The sequence below is a fragment of the Macrobrachium rosenbergii genome, chromosome 3 (genome assembly GCF_040412425.1).
Source record: "Macrobrachium rosenbergii isolate ZJJX-2024 chromosome 3, ASM4041242v1, whole genome shotgun sequence".
NCBI classification, from domain to species: Eukaryota; Metazoa; Arthropoda; class Malacostraca; order Decapoda; family Palaemonidae; genus Macrobrachium; species Macrobrachium rosenbergii.
The window spans coordinates 19,278,884-19,289,938 of record NC_089743.1 but is presented as its reverse complement, the minus strand read 5'-3'; the positions used below and the strand labels follow the sequence as shown (position 1 = coordinate 19,289,938).

General features: G+C 38.3%; 1 protein-coding gene across 1 annotated transcript; it reads right to left on the bottom strand.

Moving 5' to 3' along the window:
- Nucleotides 1-203: 203 nt before the first annotated feature.
- On the bottom strand, nucleotides 204-3,267 carry LOC136828344 (uncharacterized). Its single transcript, XM_067086259.1, has 2 exons — nucleotides 2,833-3,267; nucleotides 204-2,564 (listed from the first exon to the last, which is right to left on the bottom strand). The coding sequence occupies exons 1-2, from the start codon at nucleotides 3,116-3,118 to the stop codon at nucleotides 1,891-1,893; spliced, it is 960 nt and encodes a 319-aa protein (XP_066942360.1). The 5' UTR covers nucleotides 3,119-3,267; the 3' UTR covers nucleotides 204-1,890.
- Between the last annotated feature and the right edge of the window lie 7,788 nt (nucleotides 3,268-11,055).

Below are 11,055 nucleotides of genomic sequence, written 5' to 3'. Positions count from 1 at the left end.
AAGAAAGAGAAGGTCTGTTCACGCGCAGGTAGGCGGTGCTACACCTACGTCACACAGCGGATAGGGTACAGTAAGACTCGAAAGGTATTGTTGATAAACCAAAAGATTTTAATTCTAATAATGGGATTTACTCAATATTGTCAAACTTTATTAAGAAAAATGCAATAGTTTGTTTATAAAGGTAATGGAAGGGCAATAAAAGATTTATTTCATTCATAGAATATTGAACTTTATTATGATATAACATCAAGAATATGATTAATAAACAACTTTACAGGTGAAAAGTAACATTCATGAGATAGCTTATCAATACACTTTTCTGAGAACCCTTAGTTCTATTAATTTATGTTATTAACTTTGACAATTTGCGTTTTTCACTTCGCATGTTTTTCATATTTTGGTTCAGGATACGCATTCTAAAAAAATTCTGCATCGCACAAAAAAATGTTACGACGTCCAGTGGTAGAACTACAAATTTCGTTATTTCATCTACTAAAGTCTTGACAGAATTTCTACCTGCCCTCAGGTTTTTCTCTCCATGATAAGTTCGGAACAGCTTCTCCATAACTTTTAATTTTCAAAAAATTGCAAGTCGGTTGCATCAGCTTTTCTTTTTCCCTGAAATGTAATTAATCCAGGTATTGTCACCAATCGAGTTCTCAGTGGTACTTAAAAACTGGTGTTGAGGAAATTTATGTGCAATGTATCCACCGACATAACGCAATCCCTCGTTCTCCATTGCTTTTTCAAAATCAATTGATTCATCAAAATTTGGTGTATCATCTTCAGTACTTGGTCTGTCCCTTTCGTTTACAAAGTCATCATCGTCTGAAACTGAGAACACCATTGCAGACAAGCATAATTCCTCATCCAACGTTTTCTGGTCAAATGCTGACGAGGTTCCAGAACAATGAAATAATGTACCCTCAGATAAACTCGTATCACAATTTTCTTTTTGTGTATTATACTTGCTACCAACTAAGGCCACGTCTCTGCCTAATATGTATGCCCTTATCCGATTTTTCACTTGAATTGGAGATGGATGTTCATAGCATGCTCCCATTTGTCTTACGCAAGCAAAGAAATGCTCTAGCACATCTTGGTTTAATCTGTAAGTCATTATATATGATATGCAATATTTTTCTTTTAACATTTCATACAAATTTAGCAGTGACCTTGAAGACATAATCAGTCCTTTCTGAAATGGCAATAATCTATCATACCCACAAACTTTCATTGATTCAACAGTATTTATCATTTCCTTCAAAACAGAATTTTGTGTTTGCAACTGCACACCATAAGCATTCCGTGAGTGCTTTTTATCGTTAGGAGCCTTAGAATTAAATAAATCGAACCAAGAATCAAACAACGCAATGAATTTGCTTGTGCTAGCCCAATCTTTGCTGCTAAGTAGCCCCTTTTCTCCAAAAAATTTAAAGATTTGGCAGTTGTTTCCGAGATTAACTGAACTGCTAATTTAACATTCATCCTCTTTGCTTTTGAAACATTAACATGATTTTCTGAAAGTTTATAGGCAGTTTTTAAATCATTACAACTTCTTTTGATAATCTCACGCACACACTCACTATTAATATTTTTATCATTTACTTTAAATCCTTTATCAAGAAAATGATTCCTCGCAAGTTTGATCAGGTGCGGTGCATCTGCAAAAATATGTATTCGTCTGTCGGAATCAGCTGGATTCGTGAAAAACGGATGATCTGTGTCTGCACCTAAGGACTTGTGCAGCTTAACATTACTGGCTTCCAGATCACTGACAATGGCAACAACGTGAAATCCTGTGGACTCTACACTCGTTATCAAACTAAATAAAATATTTTGGTAATTTTCTGATCAAAATTATAGTAGATGATTTGTTTCAAGAACTTACTAACCCCTAATCATAACACACTGAACTTTACTTTTGGGTGAATAGAGAGTATCAGTTCCCTTGTCATAGGTCCACTCATAAGCAACACTCATTTCATCAAATGACATAACACACAAGCGATTCATTTCTGTCATTGTCTTTGCCTTATGGCGTAGAGGCATTAGCACTGATGTTAATATTCCTGGTTCTACGTTGATCTTGGAAACCCAGCGGTGCAATGTTGAAATAGATGGATAGGGAAATTCCATTTTATTACGTAAATATCTATATGCTTTGGGGCTTAAGTATCGCAGGGCCAATGCACCACTAATATCATCTTCACACCAGTGCTTAACAGGAATCCCAGTTAAAAAGAAGCGAACTTGAGAGGAGAAAAAATACTTGCTTAAATTGCTTCTTGCAAGAGACGTAGCATTGAATTCTACTGTAGCTATTTTTTCTTGTAAGGAAGACCGTTCTATCTCCCACTCTTTTTTTTCTTTGAGAAGAGCATCCCTCTCTGATTTGACTTCTTGTAGCTCTTGCTGCAATTTGTCTATGGTGGCAACTCGTGGTTCTTCATGCGCATTTTCTTGCAGTTCATTGACAGTAGGTGAACACTCAATGTCATGAATAAATCTTTTCATACCTCTCTTCACAGCTCTGAACTCTCGGCTTGTAGATACATTATTTCCTGTAATATTTACAACTGATATTACTACAAAGGCAAAACAAAACAAGTTTTAACTGGTGACTTACGTTCAACTGAAAACAACTTATCTCATTACCAGTATGGTCAGGCCTAATCTTATAGTTGGTAGCATCCGGTGAACGGGGCAAGGAACAATGGAAATATTGGCGAGGTATTATAAGAGGATTAACAAGGTCAACCATTTACCCTCCAAAGGAAACTTTGGTATTTTAATTCCTTACTTCAAAACAATACGAAAATCTGAACTTACCCTCTGAAGTAGGCAGATGTAGTGTTGGTATTGCATCACTGTTTAACCGTACAAGATGTCTTGGTATTGGGATTCCAAGTAATTCATATTTAAGGTTCCTTGCATAATCACTTGATTCAAAATGCAAGCTACAAATCCTCGAAGAATCCGCATTAAATTTGTCTTTTCTCTTGCACAGATGAATCCATTTCTTTCGGAGTTCATTTTTAGGAAATGTATGAAAAGTAAGATCAGTATTTCGATCTGAATTGGAGTTGCATCCATACAGTGCACAAATATTCGGCATAGTTTTGCAATGACAAAAATACACGTAAATACACAATACAACGCTCCAATCACATTGACACTTCCTTTCTCCTACAGTTCCTTGACCTGACTAGCAGGTAAATAACCCATCCGTTCGCGCTGTGACGTCATGCGCGAAGTTGGTCGAATTTTGGGCCAGTTGTGAACAGACCTTCTCTTTCTTAGACCATGACCAGGGCGGCAGTTTTATCGGCGCGACGGACAGTAATGTCGGCAGCTTCCCGTAGACTTTTTGTTGCTTCCCGTAGGCGGCGGTTCACAATGTCGCTCCTGTAGGTCCCCCCTATTTGTTAGAGATTCGGCCAGAAGCAATGGTTGGAGCGCATCTGTCGTTCGCAAGGCGCCACGACTTTCCTGTTTCAGGATGGAGTCAGTCAGGTGTTCGATCTCAAGCCTCTTGTCGAGGTGACGTGGGCGAGAGATAAAATGGCAATTGAGGCCCTTGCTCAGGAGTTTCTTCTTCCTCAGGGGTCGGGGTGTATGTCGTCAGGTTGATGTATGTTTCTTCCTCTTGGGGGAGGCAAAGTTTTCCCCTGTTATGGGCGATAAGCTTGCGCAAGATGGCGCGTCTCCTACGAAGGGCATCCTTCTCCTCCATCCTCTTCGGCAGTTAAAGATGTTCTGCTGCTCAGGATCGTTTTCTCTCGCTTCCCCGGCATCCGTGGGGGCTGCAACAGCATTCCTCCTGCGTGTGTTGTTCCATTCTGCCAGGAGCTGGTTCTTCTCCGTGATGAGAGTAGCTTTCTCTTGCTCCTTGCTGGATAACTCCTGATGCAGGCGGGTCCTTCTGAAGCTCGGGATGCCGGGGTGCCGTATGCTTGTAAAATTAGGAAAAAGACCTTCTTTAATACAGGTTTTGTTGAACAAAATGGCAGTTTCAACAGCATTTATTTTATATAGTAAACGCTCAATTCGTCTTATCAATTGCTCTTCTTGAGCTGGAATGGTTGCTAGCAATTGACCGATATTCATTTCCGGTGGTTTAGTTATGTGTAGGAGGTAGTTCTCGTGGCGTGTCGTACATCCACGCATTACAGCCATGGCATCCTGCGATCCTGTCCTGAATGATGCCCTAATAAGAACGGCGAAACTAGTCGACACCCCAGGAGAACTACCTCCTACACATCACTAAACCACCAGATATGAATATCGGTCAATTGCTTGCAACCATTCCAGCGCAAGGAAAGCAACTGATAATTCGAATTGAGCGTTTACTATATAAAATAAATGCTGTTGGAACTGCCATTTTGTTTAACAAAACCTGTATTATTATTATTATTATTATTATTATTATTATTATTATTATTATTATTATTATTATTATTATTCAGGAGATGAACGCTATTCATATGGAACAGGCCTACAAAGTCCATTGACTTGATAAGACTAATGGCATAGTTTCAATTTGACCGTAAAACAACCTGCAGAATTCGAAGAGAATAGTGTCGTAATTTATTAACAGTAAAAAAAAAAATACATTATGATATTTTAATGAAGATTTGTCAGTAACTTTGGTATCAACTTTTGGATATGGAAATCTTGCTGGGCATAGCCTATAAGCCAGTATGATCAAATTCTTCTCTATATTTATGTTTTTAGGCAGTCGGAACGAACTGCTTATTCTCAAATCATGCTTAAGCATAAAGGAAGAAAACCGGTAAAATGTTGAGGAGTAACCGCAGAGGGAACGAAGCTACGTATCTTGCAGCAAATCAGTAAGTTACCTCGGTACAAGAATGGTAATTTTGTTTCGCTGCTAATTTTTTTTCGGTTATATAACCTGGATAGATGACTTATGCTAGAGCGGACACACTATACAGTATTACTGTCGCTGACGTGAACGACAAAACATGATCGCTTGCTTCAAGCTGCATCGAACAAATGACAATCGACGTTAACTGCGACGCTACAGAACATGAGGGAAAGACCAGAACTGAATCGATGAACAGCTTGTTAGTTCACTATGATAAACAACACAATTCAGCAAATAATAAAAACAAGCAATTAACCATACGAAGGCAGTTACAACTTTTTTGGTGACATATTTCAAACTTGCACAGGTATAATAACACCAGTGATATTTTTACATTATATTTCTGTATTTTATTTTATGCTGCTGTTTTGAATAACTGATTTAATATTCAACATTATTGACCACTAGGAAGTTCTGTATTTCTTAGATATCTCAGATAAAGTCTATCTTATGTCTTAAGTACTATGGCGGCCTCCCAACGATAATAACAAAAACATTTAAATTTATTGATTGTTTTGATAAGTTCTAGTTTATTTCTTAAAATTTTTCGACAGAGTGTTATTTATTTCTGAAATATTTCAGATGGAGTCGCCTGCTTTCCATAATAGACATATTACCCTGATTTTGGGTTATATAATCTTTAGGAAAATGCTCCAAATATAACGTTAACAGCTTAGTGTACAATATGGAGTAAACAAAATCATTTGAAAAATATGGAACTTGCAAAAAGTAGACAATAGAATGTAGTGTAGTGTAGAATGGTGAAATGTCTATCCGCTTTTGTCAAATATCTCTTACTCCTTTTTTTATTTGTTTGTTTTTATGACTGTAACCGAATCAGTGATTCTCATGGTTTTCCTGTTTTTCTTTTCTTAGCTGTACAACCAGTGATTAACTAGTTATTTATTTAAACTTCCATTTCGTTCTTATGATCGGGCACGGTGAGACTCGATTATTCAGTTTTCAATCGGGAAGTGTGAGTTTGGCTTATAGTGACCTATGGAAGACAACTTGAAAAAATTAAATTGGATAGTTGGTATGATAAAAATTTATGTAGTCCTTCAATTTGTAGTTCTCTCTCTCTCTCTCTCTCTCTCTCTCTCTCTCTCTCTCTCTCTCTCTCTCTCTCTCTCTCTCTGTGCAAACGGTACGCATATGCCATGAAAGCTCTGAGAAAAGGAATTCAGTGTACTGTACTGCTCTGACTGATATGATTTTTTTCAGTGATTACATGCAAGCCACCCAAAGTCATTACTTAATGAATATTCAAAGTCGTAATTCCTGTTACTGTGGGTGTTTTAGTGTTTGTTTTGTAAAACCCAGTAATCTTCAACAGTACACGATTGTTTGGACTCCACGGCAACTACAATGCGTCCATTGGAGTAATTTATTGTAGTTGGTAGTACATTTCATAATCTCAAGTTATGTAGGATTACGTGGGACACATTATATGAACGCTACACCTTTGGGCTTGTATTTATATTTTTTCAAGTTTGTTCGTTTGGCTTCTTTTAACAGTAACTTAAGGACTGGATTGATTGTTTAACATTTTCGATTCCTTGCCACTGGTAAAGGCTGTAATAGGCGCATAGACAGGAGCCGAATAATTTGCTACCGTAAACACTCATTTTTCTGACCGTAAAATTGTGCGGATATTGGTCGATTTGTTTGCTATTTGTTTACCCTGACAGTCTAAACAACAGCCCTTGGTACATTATAGTCAAACACTACTCTAATCTTGGTTTTTTATATTCGGATGGTTAAGGTACCACTCTTGGTATATTTGGATTGTGACTGATTTTGGTTGCACCATGACTGATTAACTCTTGTCAAACAGGAACGTTAATTCGAGATTACTTGGATTTTCTTTCGGGTTAGTGATGAAATTTTTCGTATGTGAAGTTTCTTTCTCAAAACATAGAATTTCAGACATTTCTTTGCTGAGTGAACTTTTGAACCAAAGGCATTGACCCCGAAAGGGGATAATCCGATAGTGCGATCAGTTCGCCACGTACTGTAGCATTCTTAAGGGTGTCTGCAGCTACCATTCGCTCCCCGCTGCTCCCACTTTTTACTTTTGACTTGACCTCAGTTCCAGCTTCCTTTCTTCCATCTTGCTAACCCTCCTCTCTAACTATTGCTAGTTTTATTTTTAGATCCTTGTATTGCATCGTATTCATTTTCTGGTTATCTTTATCATGCTGTCGAGCCACGCTAACTTCCTCTTTTCGTTGTCGAAAGATGAGAATTTTGTTCTAATAAAGGTAAAAGCCGATGGCACATGCAACCCAATATCTATCTAAGCAGACCCGACGGAAACAAGAAAAGAGAGGGGAAAGTAACTGATACAGGCCTTGAAACCGTGATGTCACAGTGATCAGGGAAAACGGAAGCAAGACATGAATTCCAAGCCCATTGGTAGTGTATTTCTATAGTATATGATGTCATTTTGATTTTTCTTATGTTGTTCATTGTAAGAATTCCTTGCTGTTGTAGCTTTTCCGTGTCAAATTTTGTTTTTGAAGTTATAAATTCCTTGGTAATAGATAGAGAAGCAGAAAGGATAAATGATGGCTGGCTGAGGCGCTATGCAGTAGCTTTCATAAGTTTTTTACCAGTAATAACTGACTAACATTCAGGTGCAGGCATTTATGTTCTTTTATTTATTATATTGTAGAAAGAGGTTCTTTTTACTCTTCCCCAGTGTCTTATACTCTTTCTCTTCCTCTCGCGCTTTCTCAGTCTGTGGAAAGAATTCCAAATATTGTCTCACGAAAGTATGCAAACAGTTTTATGTATGTACACCACGCGTGTTTACCTTTCTTTGTATGCTTCATGTAAGTTAACTCAATGTATATATTTACATAAACACCCATGTAAATATTTCCTGTGTATGTGTTTATTTAGCTCATTCCCGTATGTTTTCGTTGCATCATAAAAGCCTAAAGTTTAGGGAAGCCGGACTTGGGTAGTTTTTTTTTTCGGGGGCCGGTCTCCATAAAGGGAAGTCAAGGGACGGAATTTTTCAAATGGAAAAAGATCAAAGTTTTATGAAAATGTCCTTTCGATTCGAAATGAGCCGTTCAGTGACCAACTTGGAAATTGCTTCTGCAAGAAAATACCCATTCTCTCCCTTCTCCCTCCTTCCACTATAGAGCTCGATCAGCTGCATTCTGTATAAGGAGTCTGCAAGATAAGCACTGTACATAGTGGGACAAATAAAAGAGAGAGAGAAATAGTGCCTGTAGTTCTGAGGCACCATATATATATATATATATATATATATATATATATATATATATATATATATATATATATATATATATATACATAATGTATATATATGTATATGTATATATATATACACATATATACATATATATACATATATTATGTATATATGTGTATATATATGTACAGTATATTTTTTTGCACCTAAACTTTGCTATACATTTTTGTTCCATGTATTTTCTTTGTTTCCTAGAGGGACTGATAAAGGTATTCTGTGCATTGTTTATTGCTGCTTCACATACAGCGAGTTGAATTTAGTATTTCAAATTTTATCTATTGTGCTGAAGTTCATTATATTTTGCATTCACACATCCTCCTTTTAACACATTTTACATCGATATTTTGGCTTTATAGTGAATAGGATAAACGTCAAATATTGTAAGAATCCTTCAAAATGTGAAACAAACATGCAATTTAACACACTTATAGTTTAAAACATGCTCGTTAAGATAGACATGATTGCCAACGTGAAAGTCGAAAATGGCGACCATCACAACCTCTCATCAACGGTCACATACACACTGCGTCTGCCTCACCGAACTACAGCTGACTTAGCATAACGAGGCATAAATGCGTTCAAACACAAATGCACACATACTCAACATTCGTAGAATAAGAACAACAATTTATTATTTGAAAAAATCTATGTAAATTTGGTTATTACATAAATTTTTACGAATTTACAATGCTCCAGCTCATCGATGGGAAGTTTGATATCCAGTACCTAAACTCAAAGTGTCCCTCCAGATCTACAACATTTTGTCACCTATCTTGCCCACGGATCAGGTATCAAGGCACAAATGGAAAGTGGTGTGTCTAAAGCTGATGTTGCAATGGCTCAATTGCTACAGTTTGACTGGTGTTCCAAGAAAAAACTCACAGCTACAAGTTACAGACACTCAAAGAAGAGAGAACCACCTTTACCTGTTTATATGGGACTGTCTCTGTATTCAAGGACTCGGAAAAAACGGCTAGTAGGCACACTGTTTGAACATGGATTGTCTGTGTCATGTGATCGCTTACTTGAAATATCAAACCAACTGGGCGAAGCTGTCGTTAGTCAGTTTATTGAAGTTGACATAGTGTGTCCACCACAGATGAAGTGCAGTGTGTTCACACGTGCAGCTGTAGATAACATTGACCATGACCCATAAGCAACAGCAGCAAGAACATCATTCCACAGGACAAGTATTTCTCTGTTCCAGAGTACTGCAAGAGGAAAGCCCCAAGCAGAACTGGCTCTAAAGAAAAAGATCAAAAAGATTCGTGAGTGAGCTCCCAGAAAGCTACACGAAAGTAAAATCAGCTTTTCTGGAGAAGTGCCCTATACCTCCTTTGGGAGACATTCCCACCCTCCCTGCAGTGCTGAATCTAAAACCTGATTACAACTGGTTGCAGTCAGTAGCTCTTACAGATGTCTATGATAATACCATTAAAGTCACACTGTCAGCACACAGTGCTCAACAAGTGAAAGATCTGCAGTTTGACGTGGATATGTCTGCCCTTGTGCCCTTACTAAGAGACCATTCTAACGAGGTGTCAACTATCAAGCATGCCATGAACTGTCAACTATAAAGCATGCCATGAACGAAGTCAAGGAAGTCATACTTCACTTAAATCCAAGTCAGAGTCCAGTTCTGGCTGTAGATCAGCCACTGTTTGCACTGGCCAAGCAGGTTCAATGGAAGTGGCCACAAACGTATGGCAGTTTTGTTATACTAATGGGCTCACTGCACACTGAGATGGCTGCTTTAAGAGTAGCTGGTAGTTTGCTCAAAGGCAGTGGGTGGACAACAGCAATTGAAGCAGCTGGCATTGCAACATCTGGCTGAGTACATCAGGTAACAGCCTGCAGCTTGTATCAGCTAAAGAAAAGTGCATATGAGGCAAGTGATGAGTCTAGGACCTTCGATGATTGGTGTGCCGAACGAGAAGCTCAGAAACCCCAGTTCTTATACTGGAACATGGTGCTCAGACTGGAAGTAATCGTCTTCGGGTTTATCAGGTCCATCAGGGTGGGAGATTTCACAGGGTACATTGCCTCAGTGAATGCCTTGATGCCGTACTTCTTTGCCAATGACAGCACCCATTATGCAACATGGCTGTCTGTGCACATGTATGTTATGCTGAAGCTGCCCGAGGCCAGTCCATCTGTCAGTAAAGAATTTGCAGCAAGAAGGTTTGTGAGCCACAAGACAGAAAGGCTGTTCTCTGCCATTGTAGTGGATCAAGCCCATGTGAGCAAAATAATGCTCTAATCAAGGGGATGGAGGAACTGTAGGTATCACAAAAAATGAGTCTGCCTTGTTGGAGAATATGATGAGTTATCAAAAAGCAGGCAGCATACCAATACATCACACCACAAGCGCACTACTTCTGTTCAAAAGGCATTCCTGGAAGATGTGTAGAGTCTTTGTAAAACAATGGAAGAGTTTGGAAATCCATTCTTGGACGAAACATCCTCTGAGCTGCTGACACTGGATTCCAAAGATGTAATGGACAGTGATGCGGTTGATGCTTTGAAGAACTACATTCCTGAAGGAACGAAGCAGTCTGAGTGGTTTATATCTAATCTAGAAAGTATATGCCACACTTTGAAGTGGAACACCTTCAAAATATTCAACAGGCCCAGAACAAAGACTGCAGAGAAGCTGGGGAATGCTGTGAAACAAGACTGCAATCTTTTTGCAAACTTGTTCATCTCTTGCCAAACAAGACAATTAGATCTGGAAGAGTTCTTCAGGTATGAAAATGCAAACTTCCCAGCTTCCATCAGTTCAGATGGAGATCTCTGCCGTGGAACAAAATCAGAACTTATTGCATGCCTAAAGAAGCAGGTGGAAATGTCTGCAGACGAGCCAGAAACTGATGCC